This window comes from Dama dama, chromosome 21, assembly GCF_033118175.1.
Source record: "Dama dama isolate Ldn47 chromosome 21, ASM3311817v1, whole genome shotgun sequence".
Lineage (NCBI taxonomy): Eukaryota > Metazoa > Chordata > Mammalia > Artiodactyla > Cervidae > Dama > Dama dama.
This window is the reverse complement of record NC_083701.1, coordinates 17,552,415-17,576,332: the sequence shown is the minus strand read 5'-3', so window position 1 is coordinate 17,576,332 and position 23,918 is coordinate 17,552,415. Positions and strand designations below refer to the sequence as shown.

General features: G+C 44.9%; 1 protein-coding gene across 1 annotated transcript; it reads left to right on the top strand.

Annotated features, from left to right (window-relative positions):
• The first annotated feature begins 21,516 nt into the window (after positions 1-21,516).
• On the top strand, positions 21,517-21,997 carry LOC133042273 (large ribosomal subunit protein eL42-like). Its single transcript, XM_061122799.1, has one exon. The coding sequence runs from the start codon at positions 21,546-21,548 to the stop codon at positions 21,864-21,866; it is 321 nt and encodes a 106-aa protein (XP_060978782.1). The 5' UTR covers positions 21,517-21,545; the 3' UTR covers positions 21,867-21,997.
• The last annotated feature ends 1,921 nt before the right edge of the window (positions 21,998-23,918 follow it).

The window sequence follows — 23,918 nt, the reverse complement described above, 5'->3', positions numbered from 1 at the left end:
GCTCTGCTGTCCCTGGGATTCTCCAGGCAAGAACACTGGAGTGGGTTGCCATTTCCTTCTCCAATACATGAAAGTGAAAAGTGAAAGTGAAGGCGCTCAGTCATGTCCGACTCTTTGCGACCCCATGGACTGCAGCCTACCAGGCTCCTCCATCCATGGGATTTTCCAGGCAAGAATACTGGAGTGGGGTGCCATTGCCTTCTCCGACGTACAGGACTAGATACTGGATATTCTATCCAAAGAAGAAAAAAGAGTATTAAGTTAAAAAATAATAATAAAGTCAAATTGAAGAAGGAATTCATAGGGCCTGGACTCCATCTCAGGCCTGTTCATGCTGATCATGCTCAGCCACCTCTCCAATGGACTCTGAACTCTGTGTTTAGTGCCTATGGAAACAACAACAGAAGGATAAGACCCCCCTTCAGACAGGGAATCTTGAAGATCGTATCCAGGTTACTCCTTGCCTAAGAGAACACATACACTAATCACCCCTTCCTCCAGACAGGCCATAAGTTTTTCTGTACCTGTCAGAGTGTAACCTCGTGCTTATTGATTATTGGCTAATTGTTTAACTGTCTGAGCACATGGCACATGAGTGATGGGGTTATTGGGATTGTATTTAGCCTTCCTTAGTTTATGTAAGTCTCAAGGAATTTGGGGTGGTGGGTTCGGACATGTACACACGGGGTATAAAAGATTTTCACAAATGCTGGTCAGGGTCCTTGGCTAAGAGGAGACTCTGCCTTGGGCCCACCAGTGTAATAAACTGCACTCCACTATCTGCATTGTCCTTCTGAGTGAGTTCGTTTCACGGAACGCGTGGCTACAACAAAATAAGGAAGAATTTATAGGCCCAATAGTTACCTCTGCTTGCCACACAACAGGTCAACAGAGAGGACTGCAGACTAAAGTTTCAAAGTAACCATCTTATAAAGGTCTGGATGCCAGAATCTTTTATAGGACACAGATTGAGGGAGACGAGGAAATAAAACAAAAAGATTGTTAATCTTGCAAATTTCTCCTAAAATAGTCAGCCTGGGAGGGTGGGAGGATATGTTAATTTCTTCCTTCCTGTAGCCACGCACAGGTGAACAGGGTCAGGATATTTCCCTGAACAAAGGTACTTGGTTTAGCATTCAGGCAGAGGGACAGGGTTCTCCAAGGAAGGCCATTATGGTATAAACAGTATCCTTTAAGTGAACAAAAGCAACAGGAAGCAAAGGTTAAAGTAAAAGAAACAGCTCCAATACTTAGATTTTGTTCTTCCCTATAACACATGATGGAGTAGAAAAGAGACCAAGCTTGGCCTCAGACGGGTTGGTTCAGAGTGTGTATCCAAGCCAATATGGAGCCCAGCTGACTTACAGCCCCATGTAAACGTGACCCTGAAAGACAGTGAGGAGAAGCCCTTCAATGGTCAGAGCTGCGAATGATAGTCATCCACAGCCCAGGCAGTCATATGGGCAGTGGCAAAAGACTTGCCTAATTGACCAGGGGCCTGGGAAGGAAAAGATCAAAAGATTGGGGGAAAGGAGGTCAAGAAGGGGCAGGAATTCACACTGAATGAGATCAACACACATTCCAGGTGCACATTCACCATCACAGCTCTCAGGTCGTGGCCAACACCACCATCCAAGGGCTTTCAGTCTTAGATTCACCAAAATGGACTCTATGGTACATCGTTTTGGTCCAAGGAACAGAGGGGGCTTTGCTGGTAGTCCAGCAGTTAAGAATCTGCTGACCAATGCAGGAGACTCAAGTTCAATCCCTGCCCCAGGAAGATCCCACATGCCACGGGGCTAGTAAGTCCATGTGCCACAACTACAAAGCCCATGCTCTAGAGTCCAAGAGCCAGAAAAACTGATCCCTTGCTCTGAAACTACTGAAGCCTGCCTGCATGCCTGGAGTCCCTGCTCTGCAACTGGAAAAGCCACTGCAATGACAAGCCCGAAAGGAAAGTAGCTCCCTCTCTCCACAACTAGAGAGAGCCTGAGTACACCCATGAAGACCCAGGACGACCATTAATAAAAATAAATAAATAAAGCAACAGAGGTGCAGGAATGGGCAGATGGCTGCTGGACCCACCAGGTGTAGCTCACATCACGCAGTTCAGGAACCAAAGGATGAAAGTGGGAATTGTCCATTGACAGTCATTCTCAGCAATACACTTGCTGGGAACTTAGAGAAGTCATGGAGGAACAAGGGTGCACTTTGGTGGATCCAGAAGCCATCTTCAGGACCAAGGGACTCACTCCCCAGCTTCCAGAGAGCTGACTGCTGATGGGTCCTAACGACATCACTCTCTGGGACCTGTCTTCAGCCTAAGGGAGTTGCCGAGCCCAGGTTATACCCTCTCCAAAGGAGAGGAGGACTGTTCATGCCTGGTGTCCCAAAGCATGGTTCCCTTGCCTCAGAAAAGCCTTCTGAGCTCCAAAGCTCACTACAAATCGATTGAGGGCTCCTTTGCAACTCTGTCCACACTGAACTTTTCTCTCTGCCCAGGCCTGCCTTCCCCCTCCTTTTGTGTGTCAGAATAACATGTATTCTCCAATAAGCCTCCCACATATAAATCTCCACTTGAGATCCTGTTTCCGGAGAACACAACCTAGGACACGTGGTGAAGAGGCAGAAGAGACAGACAGGAAAGAGAAGAAGGCCAAGGAAGGGAGCATTAATGAGAGAGTGATGGGGTGGGCAGCTGGACCCAGACCTTTCTGGGTGTCCTCTGAAAGCCTCCATCGACTATACCTCAGAAGAGCCTGAATCAGGGATTTTAAAAAAAAAAAAAAAAAAACGGACGCTTATCCACCAATTCCCTTCCCTCTTTGTTTGATGATTGCCCCTGGGAATTAAGTCTCTGGTATTTCTGACCTGCCTCCGCACCCCCAACAAGTGGTCCCAGCACCCTTCTTCGGCCGGGGAACACCCCCAGTCAAAGAAACAAAGATGCTGGGGTTAAGGTGCCCTGGCCATGGATGGAAGATGGAAGCTGTCTGCTAAAGCTTCTGCTGGTCACCTGAGTGGGCAACAGTGTATGAGTGGGGCAGAGACATCATCTGCTAACAGGTGGTGATAGTACACTTCAGGGTTATCATGAGGATTAAATACGATTTCACATGTCTACAGTTTTAGTATGGGGCCTGGAAGAAAGCAAAGATTCAACAAATGGTCATCTCCAACCTCTATACAGTTGACCCTTGAACAACATGGGTTGAACTGCACCAGTCCACTTACACACGGATTTTTAATATATATATAAATATATACAGTACTACATGATCCATGGTTGGTTGAATTCACAAATATGGAACACACGGATAGGGGAAGGCCAACTAAGGGACTTGAGCATTGTCATATTTTGGTATCTACTGGTTGGTCCTGGAATATATACAGGCTTCCCTGGTAGCTCAGCTGGTAAAGAATCCAACTGCAATGCAGGAGACCCTGGTTCAATTCCTGGGTCGGGAAGATCTGCTGGAGAAGGCATAGGCTACCAACTCCAGTATTCATGGGCTTCCCTGGTGGCTCAGATGGTAAAGAATCTGCCTGCAGTGAAGAAGACCTGGGTTGATCCCTGGGTTGTTAAGATTCCCTGGAGGAGGGCGTGGCAACCCACACAGTATTCGTGCCTGGGGAATCCCATGGACAGAGGTGCCTAGTGGGCTACAGTCCATGGTGTCACAAAGAGTAGGACATGACTGAATGACTAAGCACAGACACACATATATATAAATTTAAAAAGCCAGCAAGGGGCCAGGGATGAATATATACATTAATATATAATATTAATATTATATAATTATATATTAATATAATATTAATATACATATTCATCCCTGCCCCCTTGCTGGCTTTTTTTTCTTCATGTAGGTAAATATGAAGGAAAGGGTTTTTAAATGAAATAGCAATAGGGTATCAGAGCCCCTAAAAAGTAAACTTTACCAGCATATGCACACAAAATGTTATCAATGCACCCTCCTCACAAATATTAAAGAGGCAGTTAACGGTACCTGCCAGGCGGCCTTTCTTCTAACTGACCTAACATAAACAGCACTTGCCCTTGCCACTGAGCAATCAGCTCTTTGCAAGCCTGTATCATAGCAACATCCAGCTGAACTTTCAAGAGTACTGAAGCATCCTTTTGGTGGCTACAGTTGTCCTAGCAGCAAGATGGAACCGAAGGAAAATCCCCACTGAGTGATCAGTGTACTGGAACTCAGGGGCCTGAATGTCCCACACACCTGACAGATGACCTTGACCAACCTCTTGATTCCTCTGAACCTTGATTCTCTCGCTTGTAAACCAAGCCCTTGGACTCTATTCATTTGTTTATTCATTTAACAAATATTTGCTGAGCACCTGGTAGGTGCCAGACTCAAAGCCATTGAAGGAGGGGAAGGAGGGTAGCCAATCTCCAGGGTTTTCCCCCAAATTTCACTGGGACTTGGAGTGGCACATGTGCAGAAATACGGGAATATGTCCCCAAACCAGCATTTCCCACATGCCATTCAAGTGCCATCTCATAGCCAAACCCTCCATCATGTTGCTAATGACCCTCTTTCACATCATCTTCTTGGTTAAAAAAAACAAAAACAAAAAAAAACCCACAGTTGTTTGGAGTCCTCCCCTTGCCCACCCAAAAGAGGTCACGGAGGAAGAGAGCTAGAAGGAACGTGCGTCTGTCCAGGATGGCTGAGTCAGCCGGACTCCTCCCTGCTCCCAGTCCTTACGCTCCTCGCCCCGCCCCTCTTCTCCAGGGAGCCACGCCCCCTCCGCCTCCCCTCAGCTTCAACGCTGATCTGCATTTTGCACACTTTGTCGGAATGAACTTTGGGATCTCACTAGTCCCCTCAGCAAAATATCAGGTGGAAGTGGACCAGACTTGAATGCAAAGGACAATTATATAATTTGCCTAAGTCCCAGAAATGCCAAGCCTCTGCTTGTTTCGTCTTCCCTTTTGTCCCTTTCCCTAACAGGCCTAGGAAAGTAATTCCACACAGCCTAGCAACTAAACCCACACATAACCTTTCGGCAACTAAGGGTGCTTTCTTCACACGCTGGGAGACTGACTGCAAACGTGGCTTCAGGACGAAATTCCTTTTGCTTCTCATTACAGTGTTAATGGGAGTGAGACTGTCAGATATATATTAATGACTATAGATATAACTGTAGACACGATACACACTTATGTCACTACATATACACATTATTATATCATGTATATAAAGTTTATATTATACAAATTAATATTTATATCTATAATGTTTATTTATATGATTTATATAATTTAATAACATGTTACATGATCATTAATAAGCAATAATAAGAGCATTATTGATTAAATAGTAATAATAATTGGGCTTCCCTGGTGGCTCAGACAGTAAAAAAAATCTGCCTGCAATACAGGAGACCCAGGTTCAATCCCTGGGTCAGGAAGACCTCCTGGTGAAGGGAATGGCAACCCACTCCAATATTCTTGCCTGGAGAATTCCGTGGACAGAGGAATCTGGCGAGCTACAATCCATGGGGTCACAAAGAGTCGGACACAACTGAGCAACTAACACTTTCATTAATAGTAATTAAATAAATGATAATTGAATAATAAATAGCAATCATATGTGATAAATAACTGACTGTGTGCATGCATGCATGCTAAGTCGCTTCAGTTATGTCCGACTCTGTGCAGCCCTATGGACTGAAACCTGCCTGAGTCCCTGGGATTCTCCAGGCAAGAATACTGGAGTGGGTTGCCATGACTTCCTCCAGGGGGATCAAAAATTAACTATATTTTATATTAATTATTAATAAATACTGTGTACATACATGATATGTGTAACTTCAATGGTGTTTGAGTAAACTCCCGGAGATAGTGTAGGACAGGGAAGCCTGGCGAGCTGCAGTCTGTGGAGTCGCAGGATTGAACACGACCGAGCAACTGAACAACAACAAATTTAAACTGTGACCGTCCCCACCCCGCCAGATGGCCAACGTTTTATTTTGGACACCTGATCTAAACTTATTCACCAGCTTCTTCCTCAAGGGAGCAGGCACTCACCACCGGAAGGGCTCTCGGTCTCCTCCAGCTGCAAGCAGCATCGTTGAGGCTGAGCCACTGGGAGCGAAATGTTCAGTCGGCCGGGCTGTCTCCCCTGCCTGCTGTGGGGTACAGCTTTGCCTCCGTGACTATCGACCAGGGGAGCCGGGGAGTCTTCCCTGGGAGGGAGCTGGGCTGGGCTGGAGCCCGAGAGCCAGCCTGGATGTCTCCTCGGGCCCAACCTTCGAGGCAATAAGCCACCACCACCTCCTGAAGTCTGGTAATGGCGCTTTGCCTCGGGCTGAAAAGTCTCGGGTTAACAGGTCCCGAACCCAAGCCCCTACTGAACCAGCCACTATTTATTTCCTGTTCCAACTCCCCCACTGTATTCACTTCCTAGGGCTGCCGTAGCAAACTTCCACAAACTGGGTGGCTTAAAACGACAGAAATTTATCCTCTCACAGCTCTGGAGGCCAGAAATCCAAGATCAAGGTGTCGGCAGGACCTCACTCTTGGCGAAGCTGTAGGCTCAAAGGCAAGATTGCTTCCCTCCGTCTTCCACCTTCAGGCGCCCTCCCCTCACTGGACCTGGACCGGCACACTCCAGTCTGCCTCCGTCTCCACAGGGCCGTCTTCACCCTGCGCTGTGTCTGTCTCCCCCTCCTCTCTCTCCTCAGGATGCCACTCATTGCACACAGGGCTCGCCCTCGGTCCACTGTGGTCTAATTACTAGATCCTTAACTTGGTTTTATCTGCAAAGACTCTTATTTCTAAATTTTTTTCCCATTCCCAAATGGAGGGGTTAAGACTTGTACATACCTTTGGGGGCCACGTTTCAACCCAGTATACTTTCCAAGGACTCTCTGGGAATTAGTGAACCCCCCACTCGCCTCCCCCACACTCACAGGCATAGAGAAATCCTCTTATCTAGTGAGAAGCTCCCCTCAGCTGTTTCCCACCAACCAGGAGGTACCTTGATGAAGCTGGATTTTTCTGTAAGGTTTGTGGTCGTGCAGGGCACGTCCTGGACAAGAGAGGTTTTTTTTTGTTTTTTTTTGTTTTTTTTTTTTGACAAGAGAGTTATTTCTGCTGGGAGATGTCTGAAAATTCATCTGGAGTTTCTAGCGAACATTCCAACTGCCTGATTCTCTCTGTCCTTCCCCAGCCACCTTTCTTCCCTACATTCAGGCCATCTAACCACCCCCCCACCCCCTCGGAGGCATGTAATGAAAAGTGAAATGAACTAATAGAGAAGAGCTGAATCTGAACTCCAGGTCTGACATTTACTCCAGGTCTACATGGCCTTAGGCAAACCATTGCTTCCATTCTAAACTTTTCCACGCCACACCCCAACCAAGAGAGAGAACCGCCCCCTCCCCGACCTCCAACCCCCTTCCCACCAGAGGAAAAATTTACCTCTACTCAGTATTCACCCTGATGCAGCTCCCAGGTGCCAGACACCTCCAGCTAAGTAAGGGAAAGATGAGTCATGCCCAAGTCCTGCCCACAATTCAAAAGCCACCTAGTCATGTCCCTCTGCCTGCTTCTCATCCTAACTCCCCGAACCAAGGACCAAGCACCTGCCCCCTGGCCTCAGATAAACACTGGGCCATATTTTTAGCTGATTACCCACCCTCTCCTACCAGATGTTCAGGATTGTTCCATCATCTCAGTATCATCGCACACCTGTCAGAGTGGCTATCATTAAAGAGACCACAAATAACAAGGATCAGAAAGGATGTGAAGAAAAGGGAAGTTCTCTTACACTGTTGGTGAGAATGTAACTTGGTACAGCCACTGTGGAAAGTAGTATGGAGGGTTCTCAAAAAGCTAAAACTAGAACTACCATATGGCCTGGCAATTCCACTCCTGGGTGTGTACCTGAAAAAAAAAAAAAAAATACTACAGTAATTAAAAGATACAAGCACCCCAGTGTTCATAGCAGCATTATTTACAATTGCCACCTAGATGCCTCCCAACAAATGTGATACAGTTGTTAGGGGAAGCACACTGATTGAAACCGCCCACCCTGGCCAGCCACCATAGTAACCATTTGCATGAGTTGTTTTATGGCAGGAGATCCTGATAAGGAATACGGAACTAATAGGCCACCACCAGCCGGAAGAGTTCGGGAAAGATCGAGAGGAGACACTACCTGTCCGTCCACTTCCCAGAATCCCTCTTGCTAGCATCCATCTTGGCTGAGCGATGCGTGCGCCACCAGGAAAGACTCTGAATTAGAGTGATTGGCCAAAGACCACCCAGAAACTAATCCCATCACCATAAAACCCAAGACAGCGAGCCACGCGGCAGAGCAGTTCTCCTGGGTTCCTTTACCTACTGCTCTCCACCCGGGTGCCCTTTCCCAATAAAATCTCTTGCTTTGTCAGCATGTGTCTCCTCGGACAATTCATTTCCGAGTGTTAGACAAGAGCCCAGTTTCGGGCCCTGGAAGGGGTCCCCCTTCCTGCAACACATATACCACACTTTCTTTAGAAATTCTTTATATATATATAATATATTTAATATTAGATATGTATTTTTATATATGTATCTCCTCCATATATATATATATCTTTTATATGCATGTGTGCTATGTCACTTATGAAGTGCTAAGTCACTTCAGTCCTGTCCAACTCTTTGCAACCCTGTGGACTGTAGCTCACCAGGTTCCTCTGTGCATGGGATTCTCCAGGCAAGAATACTGGAGTAGGTTGCCATAACTTCCTGCAGGGGATCTTCCCAACCCAGGGAACGAATTCATGTCTCCTACTTTTGCAGCCAGGTTCTTTACCACTGAGCCATAGATAGACAGATAGATCAGTTCAGTTCAGTTGCTCAGTCGTGTCTGACTCTTTGCGACCCCATGAATCGCAGCACGCCAGGCCTTCCTGTCCATCACCAACTCCCGGAGTTTGCTCAAACTCATGTCCATCGAGTCGGTGATGCCATCCAGCCATCTCATCCTCTGTCATCCCCTTCTCCTCCTTCCCCCAATCCCTCCCAGCTTCAGGGTCTTTTCCAATGAGTCAACTCTTCGCATGAGGTGGCCAAAGTATTGGAGTTTCAGCTTCAACATTAGTCCTTCCAATGAACACCGGGGACTAATCTCCTTTAGGATGGACTGGTTGGATCTCCTTGCAGTCCAAGGGACTCTCAAGAGTCTTCCCCAACACCACAGTTCAAAAGCATCAATTTTTTGGCCCTCAGCTTTCTTCACAGTCCAACTCTCACATCCATACATGACCACCGGAAAAACCATAGCCTTGACTAGACGGACCTTTGTTGGAAATGTAATGTCTGCTTTTTGATATGCTATCTAGGTTTGTCATAACTTTCCTTCCAAGGAGTAAGTGTCTTTTAATTTCATGGCTGCAGTCACCATCTGCAGTGATTTTGGAGCCCAAAAAAATAAAGTCTGACACTGTTTCCACTATTTCCCCATCTATTTCCCATGAAGTGATGGGACCAGATGCCATGATCTTGGTTTTCTGAATTTTGAGCTTTAAGCCAACATTTTCACTCTCCTCTTTCACTTTCATCAAGAGGCTGTTTAGTTCCTCTTCACTTTCTGCCATAAGAGTGGTGTCATCTGCATATCTGAGGTTATTGATATTTCTCCCAGCAATCTTGATTCCAGCTTGTGCTTCCTCCAGCCCAGCATTTCTCATGATGTACTCTGCATATAAGTTAAATAAGCAGGGTGACAATATACAGCCTTGACGTACTCCTTTTCCTATTTGGAACCAGTCTGTTGTTCCATGTCCAGTTCTAACTGTTGCTTCCTGACCTGCATATAGGTTTCTCAAGAGGCAGGTCAGGTGGTCTGGTATTCCCATCTCTTTCAGAATTTTCCACAGTTTATTGTGATCCACACAGTCAAAGGCTTTGGCATAGTCAATAAAGCAGAAATAGATGTTTTTCTGGAACTCTCTTGCTTTTTCAATGATCCAGCAGATGTTGGCAACTTGATCTCTGGTTCCTCTGCCTTTTCTAAAACCAGCTTGAACATCTGGAAGTTCACAGTTCACATATTGCTGAAGCCTGGCTTGGAGAATTTTGAGCATTACTTACTAGCATGTGAGATGAGTGCAATTATGCAGTAGTTTGAGCATTCTTTGGGATTGGAATGAAAACTGACCTTTTCCAGTCCTGTGGCCACTGCTGAGTTTTCCAAATTTGCTGACATATTGAGTGCAGCACCTTCACAGCATCATCTTTCAGGATTTGAAATAGCTCAACTGGAATTCCATCACCTCCACTAGCTTTGTTCGTAGTGATGCTTTCTAAGGCCCACTTGACTGCACCTTCCAGGATGTCTGGCTCTAGGTGAGTGATCACACCATCGTGATTATCTGGGTCATGAAGATCCTTTTTGTACAGTTCTTCTGTGTATTCCTGCCACCTGTTCTTAATATCGTCTGCTTCTGTTAGGTCCATACCATTTCTGTCCTTTATCGAACCCATCTTTGCATGGAATGTTCCCTTGGTATCTCTAATTTTCTTGAAGAGATCTCTAGTCTTTCCCATTCTATTGTTTTCCTCTATTTCTTTGCATTGATCGCTGAGGAAGGCTTTCTTATCTCTCCTTGCTATTCTTTGGAACTCTGCATTTAAATGGGAATGTCTTTCCTTTTCTCCTGTGCTTTTCGATTCTCTTTTCACAGCTATTTGTAAGGCCTCCTCAGACAACCATTTTGCCTTTTTGCATTTCTTTTCCATGGGGATGGTCTTGATCCCTGTCTCCTGTACAATGTCACGAACCTCTGTCCATAGTTCATCAGGCACTCTGTCTATCAGATCAAGTCCCTTAAATCTATTTCTCACTTCCACTGTATAGTCATAAGGGATTTGATTTAGGTTATACCTGAATGGTCTAGTGGTTCTCCCTACTTTCTTCAGCTTAAGTCTGAATTTGGCAATAAGGAGTTCATGATCTGAGCCACAGTCAGCTCCTGGTCTTGTTTTTGCTGACTGTATAGAGCATCTCCATCTTTGGCTGCAAAGAATATAATCAATCTGATTTCGGTGTTGACCATCTGGTGATGTCCTTGTGTAGAGTCTTCTCTTGTGTTGTTGGAAGAGGGTGTTTGCTATGACCAGTGCATTCTCTTGGCAAAATGCTATTAGCCTTTGTTCTGCTTCATTCCGTACTCCAAGGCCAAATTTGCCTGTTACTCCAGGTGTTTCTTGACTTCCTACTTTTGCATTCTAGTCCCCTATAATGAAAAGGACATCTTTATTGGGTGTTAGTTCTAAAAGGTCTTATAGGTCTTCATAGAACCGTTCAACTTGAGCTTCTTCCGCGTTACTGGTTGGGGCATAGACTTGGATTACCATGATATTGAATGGTTTGCCTTGGAAATGAACAGAGATCATTCTGTCATTTTTGAGATTGCATCCGAGTACTGCATTTTGGACTCTTGTTGACCATGATGGCTACTCCATTTCTTCTAAGGGATTCCTGCCCACAGTAGTAGATATAATGGTCATCTGAGTTAAATTCACCCATTCCTGTCCATTTTAGTTCGCTGATTCCTAGAATGTCGACATTCACTCTTGCCACCTCCTGTTTGACCACTTCCAGTTTGCCTTGATTCATGGACCTAACATTCCAGGTTCCTATGCAATATTGCTCTTTACAGCATCAGACCTTGTTTCTATCACCAGTCACATCCAGAACTGGGTATTGTTTTTGCTTCGGCTCCATCCCTTCATTCTTCCTGGAGTTATTTCTCCACTGATCTCCAGTAGCATATTGGGCACCTACCTACCTGGGGAGTTCCTCTTTCAGTATCCTATCATTTTGCCTTTTCATACTGTTCATGGGGTTCTCAAGGCAAGAATACTGAAGTGGTTTGCCATTCCCTTCTCCACTGGACCATGTTCTGTCAGACCTCTCCACCATGACCCATCAGCCTTGGGTGGCCCCACACGCATGGCTTAGTTTCACTGAGTTAGACACGACTGTGGTCCTGTGATCAGATTGGCTAGTTTTTTGTGATTATGGTTTCAGTGTGTCTGCCCTCTGATGCCCTCTTGCAACACCTACCGTCTTACTTGGGTTTCTCTTATCCTGGACGTGGGGTATCTCTTCACAGCTGCTCCAGCAAAGCGCAGTCGCTGCTCCTTACCTTGGAGGAGGGGTATCTCCTCACGGCCGCCCCTCCTGACCTTAAACGTGAAGCAGCTCCTCTCTGCCCTCCTGCACCCGCACAGCCGCTGCTCCTTGGACAGATAGATAGATAGAAAGATAGATAAATAGATAGATAGATAGATAGATACTACTCAGCCATAAAAAAAAGAATGACATTTTACCCCTTGAAGCAACATGGATGGACTTTGAGTGAAATTAGATAGAGAGAGACAAATACTGTATTATACCACTTACATGTGGAATCTAGAAAATACAAACTAGTGAAAATGACAAAAAAAAAAAGCAGCAGCAGACTCTCAGATATAAAGAATGAACTAGTGGTTACCAGCGGGGAGGGAGGGGCAGTGTAAGACTGGGGGAGTGTGAGGTACAAACTATTGGGTATGAGAGAGGCTACAAGGATGTGTTGTACAACATGGGGAATATAGCCAATATTTTGTAATAACTGTAAATGGATTATAACCTTTAAAAATTGTACAAAAAATAATTTTCTAAAAAAGGGCAAAAAGAATTTACTATGGCAAAATAAAACCCCAAGTCATCTCAGGCACCATAGAAGTCCCAGCATCACCTGACACTCCTCTTTTTTTTTAAATATTTATTTATTTGGCTCTTCAGGTCTTAGTTGCAGCCCGAGGGATCTTTCTCCGTGGGCTCGGACTTCTCTCTAGTTGTGTCATGCGGGCTTAGTTGCCCCACATCATATGGGATCTTTGTTCACCAACCTGGCATTGAGCCCCACATCCCCTGCATTGCAAGGCAGATACTTAACCACCGGACCTCCAGGGAAGTCCCCATCTTAACACTTGTTTTCATACTGCCTGTACATCTCCTATGGAGAAGGCAATGGCACCCCACTCCAGTACTCTTGCCTGGAAAATCCCATGAATGGAGGAGCCTGGTAGGCTGCGGTCCATGGGGTCGCTACGAGTCGGACACGAATTAGTGACTTCACTTTCACTTTTCAGTTTCATGCATTGGAGAAGGAAATGGCAACCCACTCCAGTGTTCTTGCCTGGAGAATCCCAGGGAGGGAGGAGCCTGGTGGGCTGCTGTCTGTGGGCTCGTACAGTGTCTGACACGACTGAAGCGACTTAGCAGCAGCAGTACATCGCCTAATCAAAACCATCTCTCACCCTTTCTCTCCCCTTGAAAACTTTCCACAGAACCCTCTGGAACCCAGGTTTTCCCCCAGCAAACTCCTTCTCCTTTTCATCCTCAACCTCTTCTCTGAACATTCCTGCCACCTTGTTCTACCACCTAAAATGTAGCCAGCCCCTGGGGACACTAAGTCTTCCACAACCCTCCCAAACAATCTCTTTTTTTTTTTTTTTTTTCATAATTCTTAAGCCTCACAATGGAAAGGTGGAACTGGTATTCTCTTGACTCCCCATTGCTTCTTTCAAACAATTTCTCCTTTTTCTCCCATTAAAAAATAACAAAAGCAAAAATAGGAAAAGAATAATTGGGGCCTCTTCTTCATTAGTTATTAAATATTTGAAATACTACCCTGGACTGGGAACACACAATTATAAGAGGCAAGAATCACAACCACCTTTGGAAAATATTTGGAAGTGTTTCAAGTTTATAGAAAACACCCCCAGCCTTGCTTTCGCAGTCTTTCCAACCTGGATCCCTTTGGAGGTATCAGTTCCTGAAGCTGAGGCACAGAAGTGCCATCTGGTCTACCCACACCTCCATGCAAATCTCATGCACAACTAGAAACAGTTGTCAGCAGGCATGCCCCACAGGCCAAACAAAACTGCAACCACTAAGTCACACATTTCCTTTTCCTTTCCTTGTCTCACCTCTTTCTCACTTTATTTCATTGTTTTTGCTGTCGGGGTTATTACTTTGGAATGCCCCTTGGAGGATTTTCAGCAGTAAAATTACCTCACTTAATTCAATGCATTGCTCCCGGAAGCAAGTTTTATTTCCTGTACTTGAATCTGGATGGTAAACAAGAAGCTTCTCTTTTTCCCCATGCTCCTTTCCTGCCTCCCGTGGTGTCTCTGTGGTTAAGAGGGCTAACACATTTATAACATGCCCTGTCATTTATGGAGACTGGCCTGAGGCTTGGATGGAGAGAAACAGAAATTTCTGCACACATTTTATTCCAAATATTCACAGAGGACAAGGCAGTAAACAAGTTATGCTCAGGTGTTTTTATTCATATTTTTAGGGGGTTGTTCTCCCAGGCTAAGTGAGTCAAAGAATAAGGTACAAGTTCTTTGATTTTATAAGGTTTTCAACAACTCCGTTTTGTACATGAGAACTTTCTATGCAGTGTAGCAAAGCAAAGACAGCATTGGCCTTTAAATCACAAGTGTGAATTTTGTGTGCTCTTCTCCACCCATTCCAATAAGACTTGCATACCCAGGTCACCAATGGCTTTTCAAGATCACCAGCACTTGCGTCTGGCCAAATCCAGTGATGGATTTTAGTTCTCGTCTCACTCAATATCTCAGCAGCAAGTGACACTGTCTTCTCTTCATGAAACACTATTTCCCTTGGCTTCTGGACCATCAGTTTTGTTTCCCTCCTGCCAGTCTGTCTCATCCCTTTCTCCTTTGCTAGATTCCTTTTTTTCCTGACCTTTTTATGTTGGGATACCCCACAACTCTCCCAGTCTTTTTGTCTCCCCTAAGTGAGGAAATGGCAATTCACTCCAATATTCTTCCCTGGAGAATCCCATGGACAGAGAAGTCTGATGGGCTACATACAGTTCATGGGGTCACAAAGAGTCAGACAAGACTGAGCACACAAGTACAAGCATGTGATCTCATCCAACCCCAAGGCTTCAAAGGCAACCTGTATGCTGTTGATTCCTGCATTTTACCTTCAAACCCATCATTTCTCTTACTAGGAATCTCAGACCCAACACACCCAAAATGACTTTCCTAATTTTTCCCCTCAAACCTAGCCTTCTTTCAGTCTTCTCCAACTCAGCAAATGACGCCACCATTCCCCAAGATGTTTAGACTGAAACCTTGGAGTCTTTCTTAGCTCTTCATTCATTCCTATTTACTTGCCTACATTTACTCAGTCAGTAAGTCCTCCCAGCTCTACTCCAAATCTGACCTCTTTCAACCACCTCAACCACTACCACTCTAGTTATCTTCATTTTGCCTTGATTATTGCAAGTCTTCTGTGGTAAATTGGACCATAGTTTCCAAGTATTCACTGTTCCTCTTGGTGGAGGATTATATTTCCCCACCTCCGATGATGCCAGGGTTAGTCACATGACTTCACTCAGTCAAGGAAATGTGAAGGATGTGATGTGTGTCACTTTGAGGCAAAAGAGTGCAGAATTTCCATGTGATTCACTATCATCGTTTTTGTCTCTACCAATGAGCATTGCATACAGAGGCACATATTCTAGAGTAGAGATGATGTGGAGTAGAGCTATAAGACATGAAGCATCATTACTCTGGTCTTACTCAGCCCATCCTGACCAATACACTTACCAACCTAACTCCCTACTTCTACATCACCCCCCTCCCCCTCCACCTGGCCAGCAAACACTCCACAGAGGGGTATTTTGAAAAGGTAAATCAGATCACATCAGTTCCTCACTCAAAGTCCTCCAAAGGCTTCTGCTTAACTCAGACTAAAACCCAACCTACTCATGGTATTCTATAAACCCTTTTTGGTTGAGTCCTTCCCCATCACTCTGATAGCATCTCTTGTCCATCTTCCTCTTGCTCACTCCTCTGCTCCACACTGGCTGTGATGGTTAATTTTACACGTCAACTTGAGTGTTTCACAGGATGCCCAGATATTTGGCTGAAGGTTATTTCCGGGTGTGCCTGTAAAGGTATTTCCAGATTAGCATTTAAATCAGCAGAGTGTGTAAAACAAATTGTCATTCCCAATATGGGTGGGCCTCATCCAATTGATTCAAAGACTGAAAAGAACAGAAAAAGTGGAGGAAGGGAGAATTTGCCCTCCTCTCCTCGACTGATTGAGCAGGGATATGGGTCTCCTGCTCTTAGACTGGGATTTACTCCTCATTGGCTCTCCTGAGTCCTGCATGTCAGGCCTTCGGATTCAGACTGAATTACACCACAGGCTCTTCTGGGTTTCCAGCTTACAGACAGCAGATCATGGGGTTTCTCAGCCTCCAAAGTCAAAACATTGGTTCCGTTTCTCTGGGGAACCTTGACTAATACATTTGCTTTGTTGCTGTTTCTTGAATATGCCAAAAATCTATCCACTCCAAGAAAAGGCAGAGACGTGCTGTCAGCATGTTGAAGAATCGAACCTTTGGAAAGTAACTTGGTTTAGATCGAGTCATGAGGGTGAGCCTCTAGTTTTCTTTAAAAAGGAAGAAGAAAGTCTTAAACTTCACTCTCTGTCCCTCTCTCTCTTCCTCTCTTCACCATGAGATGACACAGCAGGAAGCCAAGCCAGGACTTCTTTGGTGGTCCAGTGGATGAGAATCCACCTGCCAATGCCAGGGACATGTATATGATCCCTGGTCTGGGAAGATTCCACATGCTGTGGAGCGATTAAGACTGCAAGCCATAATTGCTGAAGCCTCTGAAGCTGGTGCACCTAGAACCTGAGCTCTGCAACAAGAGAAGCCACCACAAAGAGAAGCCCGCACATGACAACAAAGTCTAGTGCCCACTCACTGCAACTGGAGAAAGCCCTCGCACAGCAAGGAAGACCCAGTGCAACCAGAAAGAAAGAAAGAAGATAAAAAGAATCTAAGCCAGGAAGCAGTCATCACCAGGAAACTTTCAGATCTGCTGGCACCTTGATCTTGGACTTCCCGGCCTCCAGAACCATGAGAAATAAAATATCTGTTGCTTAAACCACCCCGCCTATATAGTATTCTGTTATGGCAGCCCAAACAGATTGACAACACCTAAAATTATGTGTATATAACTTTGATGAAAATGGAAACCAAATTTTGAAATGATCATGCATCAACAATAAATTAAAAGGATGATTTTAATTTGGCTTCCCTCATTGTGTGCACACAGATACATGGCACCATTTGGGCAATACATTTTGCAAAGCATCTAAATGCATGAAAATATTTCAGGGAAGTGATAATCATGGCCTGGGCCAATCTGTCTTTTGTAAATAGTTCTCAGGGAAGTATACTAATTAGAGCTAGGATAGGCAAATGATACAGCAACCCATCAATCAACAGCCTCGCTGCTCATCTATTGAATATATAGCAACAGATAGTCAACCTTCTGTGGGATAAACAAGCAAGTGGAAGTTTCTGGCACTAAAGATGTTATTATTCAAGGAAAGACATGGGACATAAATTTCTGTAAAGTTAAATGACAGTACCAATTTATAAATAATACTTCATCAAAAAGTAAAAAGATGTCACAAGATTATATAAGACTTTCACTAAATAAAGTACAGAAGGGTTATTGTATAGAAGAAAGAGAACTCGAGATGCAGAGAAGGGATCTCAGAGGAAAGAGATGAGAAGTAGGTCTTGAAAGATGGGCTGAGCACGAATGGATGGGGGAAAGGAGGAATTCAAAATGTGGATCCATTTATATAAGATGTGGTCTTGGCACCATGAAAAAATTTCCAGGTCTGGAGCCAACACATTAGAATGTAAGTCTACTAAGCAGAGTTCAGAGGCAAAGTTTTAGCCTTTGGCCAGAGGAAAACCACTAATTCAAAAAAAAAAAAAAATTCCATCACCCATAGTGAGGCCAAGAATCCAACCAGGTGCCCTCTAGGGTATATATCATCTTTTATGAGATTTAAAAAAAAAAAAAACCCAGGAATGGTTTCTGGTCAATGTTACAGGCCCAAATTACATGTAAATGGCAATTACCTCTTAGCAAAATAATTAATTAGGGCTGACTTGATTTTATCATGAATAACAAAAATAAAAATATGTTTGTGGACTGCTGTACTTCAATAAGGTATGGGGTGTGATTTATTGGTGAGAGTATTCTTCAAGGGAATATAAATATGCAATTTTTATAAAGTTCAAATCCATTACCTCTTCAATGGCTGAAATAAACTAGTGACTTCAGTTCAGACAAATAAAAAGGAGGGATATGTAAATTAGCAAAAATTAATGTTCTAACATTTACATAACACTTAAATCCTGCAATGAAAAATATCTAGATCAGTGGAAGTCAGAAGTATTTCCCTTACATAACTATCATTCAGACAAATCTGCATCCATGGTAGTCCCTCAAAAGCAAACTTCTAACTGTATTAGTAAGCAATTAAGGGAGATCTGGTGGTTTCCCAGGTTGCTCAGTGGTAAAGAATCTGCCTGCCAATGCAAGACGCAGAAGATGTGAGTTCAATCCCTGGATCAGGAACATCCCCTAGAGCAGGAAATGGCAATCCACTCCACCATTCTTGCCGGGAAAATTCCATGGACCGAGGAACCTGGCAGGCTGCAATCCATGGGGTTGCAAAGAGTCAGACACGAATGAGTGACTGAACGCACACAGAGAAGAGAGAAGCCACATCACAAGGGAAGGCTGTGACCAGTTGACATCCAGTTCAGAAGAGCAGGAAGCCGTACCCACCAGTGCCCAGAAGAGGGCAGGCAAGAACCACTCAGGGGGAGTCATCCTCAGAAGGTCACCCCTTGGGCACCAGTCAGGAGAAACCATCCTCCCCACCTGCACAGAGATGGCCAGAATCTGCCCAGGACTGACTGCTAAAGGAGATGGAAAAGGGGAGATGCGGTGGTGAGTCACCTTGCCAAAGGCAGCTGAGACGCGTGAAGCACAAAGCCAAGAAGAATCGTGGAGAAGCCAGAGGATGGACAGAGCAGCCAGGAGTCAAAAGGACCCAGGCTCAGGAACGCGGCAGCCCTAATCGTGCCGCTCCCCTGCTCACACGCCTTCAGTGGCTCCCTATTTCCATAGCACAACCCAAGCCCCTTAGTCTGGCATCCAAGGCCCTACAATGATCTAGACAGAATCCACCTTAATTATCTCAGGCATTAGTGTTTGTTTTTAATCATACACTCAATACTCCAACCAAACCAAGGATGACTTCCTTCCTCAGTGGCATTGTTCCTGCTGTCCCTTCATTCATTCATCCTATAACAAACACCATGTGACTGCTACATACTGGTGATGAGAGGGAAGGATACGGGATCAGTAAGATGAAATGCTCACCTTTGAGCAGCTACCGGGAGGAGGCAGACAGTGAGCTTGTGATGTATGCTACACTGAGGGTAAGCAAGGGAGATAATGGGGTGGAAAGAGGCATGGCTAATCAGGCTATCTGAGAAGTCTTCCTGGAGGCGGTGACCATCCCCTTGAAATGCCTTTTTCTCTCCTCACTATATATTTAAACCTTCATTGCCTACTGGAGAGCCATCTATTGTTTTCATCTGCCTGCCTACCTTTCCCTGCTGCCTGGAAAATGTACCCCTTCCTCCTTTGGAAATGGCTCTCTACTCACCTTCCCCTGTGGGCTGGCCAGTCATATTATCTCTTCCTTTTGTCCATGGTAACTGGTTCAAGGAGTATCTTCTAAACCAATCAGATCAGTCCTCTGGAGTTTTTTGCCCTCCCATTGAAGTTAGAGGCATCGCTCCTTCTGTCTCTGGGTTGGAAGCTGTCAGTGTGGATTTCAAAGCTGCTGGTGCCAAGTCCCTTGCCTCCCTGAGGATCCTGAGAGGATAAACTGGAGAGAAAGAGGCAGAGAAATGTGACCCGATGCAAATCCCAGAATGCAGTTACATTGAATTATGGCCAGGCCTGTATTTAACTGTGTGTAACAAGAGCCCAGCTCTGGGACTTAACCAAAGAGTTCTTTTTCTCAGGTAACAAGTGGTCAAAAGGTCAGCAGGCAAAATCTAGAATGCTGGCTCCACAACAATGACAAAGACCAACCTCCTCCCACCATCCTGCCTCACCCTCCTTATCACCTCTCCTTCTCACCTCCCAAGATGACTGCTGTCTCTCTGGGCATCGTATCCACATGTCAGACAAGAAGGATGAAAAGCATATGCCAGCTTGTTGTTGTTCTGTCACTCAGTCATGTCTGACTCTTGGCGACCGCATGGACTGCAGCACGCCAGGCCTCCCTGTCCCTCACTGTCTCCGGGAGTTTGCCCAAGTTCATATCCATTGAGTCAGCAATGCCATCCAACCGTCTCATCCTCTGCTGCCCCCTCTCCTCCTGCCCTTTTCTCCAGCTAAGTGTCCCCTTTGTCCGGATTCCCACAGGTCGCATCCTGTATACCTCAGCTTACATCCCAGTGTTCAAAAAAGGGTCCTGTGCCCACCCCACACATAAGCTACAAGGGAGTCTGGAGGGGTGTTAGTTTGGGCACAATAAGAAGATACAAGGAATGCCTACTGGGAAGGCAGTGGGTGGTGTCTGCCACAACTCCTAAGTTGCCTTGCTGGGCTATATAGATCCACAAATCCTCCTTTTTGGCTTAAGCCAGTTTGAGGTAGATGTTTGCAACTTTCAGGAAAAAAAGCCATGACCCATACACCTGCCAAAGGCCAGTGCTACCACATGATCCCACTCCATCAGGACAATCACACCTTCAGTCTCCAGTTATAATGGGCACTTTTCCCACTGCAGCCTGAGGTAGGGCATCCCTGGGCCAGGGTTAATTCTGCAGACAGCCCAGGCAGACTGGCGGCTCCTGCCAGCATGATTGCTAGAATCTAGCCACTAAAGACCAGCTGCGTCTAAAGCCTTCAGCACCACGGGGACGTCCCTGGCGGTCCAGTGGCTAAGACTTCAAGCTCCCAGTGCCGGCGGCCCAGGTTCAATCCCTGGCGCTGCAACTAAGAGTTCAAATGCTGCAGCTAAAGATCCCATATGCCACATCGAAGATCGAAGAGCCCAGGTGATGCAACGAAGACCAGGAGCTGCCAAATAACTAAATAAAAGGCCATCAGCACTGTCAACTTGTACCTAGTCACTGTTATTGGCACCCACCCCCCAAATCCAGCAATGCTACCCAGGGCTTTTTACTGGCAGAAAAGAGGGGAGACAACAGCCATCCCTATTTACCACTAAAATGCTGAAATATAATCTGGTACATCTACATGATGGGACGCTGCACAGCAATAAAAGAGATTAGGGATTCTGTATTTCTAATGTGACTTGTGCGTCTGTGCTCAGTCGTGTCTGACTGCTTTCGACCCCATGGACTGTAGCCTGCCAGGCTCCATGCAAGAATACTGGAGTAGGCTGCCACTTCTTACTCCAGGGGATCTTCCCCACCCAGGGGTCAAACTCACATCTCCTGCAGCTCCTGCATTGACAGGTGGATTCTTTACCACTGAGCCACCCGGGAAGCCCCATTCTGATGTGAAACACCTTCCAAAAAGCATTGCTGATTCTTTTTGTGCTGGTATCGCTCTCGCAAACATGGTGAATGTTCCAAAAACCCTCCGGACTTTCTGTAAGAAGTGTGGGAAGCACCAGCCCCACAAAGTGACACAGTACAAGAAGGGCAAGGATTCTTTATATGCCCAGGGAAAGCGGCGTTATGACAGGAAGCAGAGTGGCTATGGTGGGCAGACTAAGCCAATTTTCCGGAAAAAGGCTAAAACTACAAAGAAGATTGTACTGAGGCTTGAATGTGTTGAGCCCAACTGTAGATCGAAGAGAATGCTGGCTATTAAGAGATGCAAGCATTTTGAGTTGGGAGGCGATAAGAAGAGAAAGGGCCAAGTGATCCAATTTTGAGCTTCATATTTTGTTTTATTATGAAGACAATAAAAGTTTGAGATCGTTTACTTCATTTAGTTCCAGTTGGTTTCTTTGGAAGGGAAATAAAAATGTCATCAATAAAATCCTTTTCGGGAAAAAAAAAAAAAGCATTGCTAAGTTGCTTCAGATGTGTCTGATTCTTTGAGACCCCAAGAACTGTATGTTGCCTGCCAGGCATTAGTAAGGGGTGCAGGGGGGATCAAAGCGTAAAACAGTATATATAGGAGATAATCACTTGTGTTAAAAGGAACAAAAAATAATACGCATGTAAATATCTGCCCCTGCCTAATGGCAACTGACTCCAGTATTCTTGCCTGGAAAGTTCCATGGACGGAGGAGCCTGGTGGGGTACACAGTCCATGGGGTTGCAAAGAGTCAGACACAACTGAGCGACTTCACTTTCAAAATATCTCAGGAAAAAAATATGAAACTGGTCCTATTAGCTGCCTTCAAAGTGGAGAACAGGGAGCTGAGCAGATTGGAAGGGAGGCATTTATTATACCCTTTAAATCTTTTAAATCCTGGACTTTGTGAAACCTATTTGGACCTATTTGGATCTTGTGAACCTATCTGAAAAAGAACAAAAATACATTTCTTGAAGTAAACACATTTGTGGTTTGTGGTGGTATGCCTGGGGGTTTTTTGTTTTCTGTCTTGTTTTTCTAGGCAGAGCAACAGGAAAGAAGAAATTGGCAGCCAGGGCTGGGAAGAAAAAAGAAAGAAAAGGAAAATTAGCATCCATTTAACAATACAATGGAAATAATGTCTTCATTAATGGCTGTTTTTCTCATATTATTTTCAAAGCATTTACAGACATCAGTTCACTCATTCTCTCTCTCTCCCTCCATCCCTGACTCTCTCTCTCACACCTTACAAGGTGTGGAAAAATGGATCCAGTTCCTTTCAGTTCAGAGGTGATGATGCACTGCTTGAAATCCAAGTCTCCCAGCCTGACCAGCTCCTCCATTCTGGTATCAGGCTACTGTGCCTTTCCCCAGGCTGTTGTCTGGGCCTGGAATTCCCTTTCTTCTCGTCCTTACGCCCAGAAGCCACTCCAGCATGACCTCTTTATTTAAAATAACTGTTCCTTCTTTTAAACCCAAGGTTTCACAAACTTTTCCTTTTAAATGCTGAATAGTAAATAGTTTATTTAGGCTTTGAGGGTCATCTGGTGTCTCCGGATACCAACTTCCCAACTCTGCCATTAGGAGGCAAAATCAGCCATGGACAACACAGAAACGAACAAACCAGCCATGCTATGCTCCCACCCAATTTTATTTACCAAAACCGACAGTGGGCTGGAGTTAGCCTTCAGGGCAGGGTGGTACTTTGCTGACCTCGAGTTTGAACCCCAAGGAAATTTGCCATCAGCTAGCATCATGCTCCACATTACATTCTCCACCAGGGGTTTATCCTTTTTTCTTCCCCCAGATGCAAACTCCTTGAAGATAAGGACTGGTGGGAACGTAAGCTGGTGCAGCCACTATGGAAAACAGTATGGAGATTCCTCAAAAAATTAAGAATAGAACTACCAATATGATCCAGCTATTCCACTTCTGAGTATATATCCAAAGTATGCAAAAACACTAACTCAAAGAGATATATTCGTACCTATGCTCATCAGAGCGTTATTTACAATAACCAAGGTACAGAAGCAACTAAGTGCCCATCAAAAGATGAATGATAGTATATACATGCATACAATGGAATATTACTCAGTCATCAAAAAGGTGAAATCTTGCCATTTGCAACAACATGGAAGGACCTTGAGTGAGGGTATTAATTAGGCTTACTAAAAAGTAAGTCAGACAGAGAAAGACAAATAGTGTATGATTTCATTCATATGTAGAATATAAAAAACTAACAATAATAACAAAATAAACTATTAAAACAAATGAAAAGAAACATGTAAATGCAGAAGACAGAGTATTAGTTACCAGATTGGAAGGGGTGGGGGAAGGCGAAATGAGTAAAGAGGATCCACTATACAATGACAGATGAAAGCTAAACTTGGGGGGATGAGCACAG

Coding starts and splice junctions, on each gene's coding strand:
- LOC133042273 (XM_061122799.1), top strand. CDS start 21,546: ATGGTGAATGTTCCAAAAACCCTCCGGACTTTCTGTAAGAAGTGTGGG.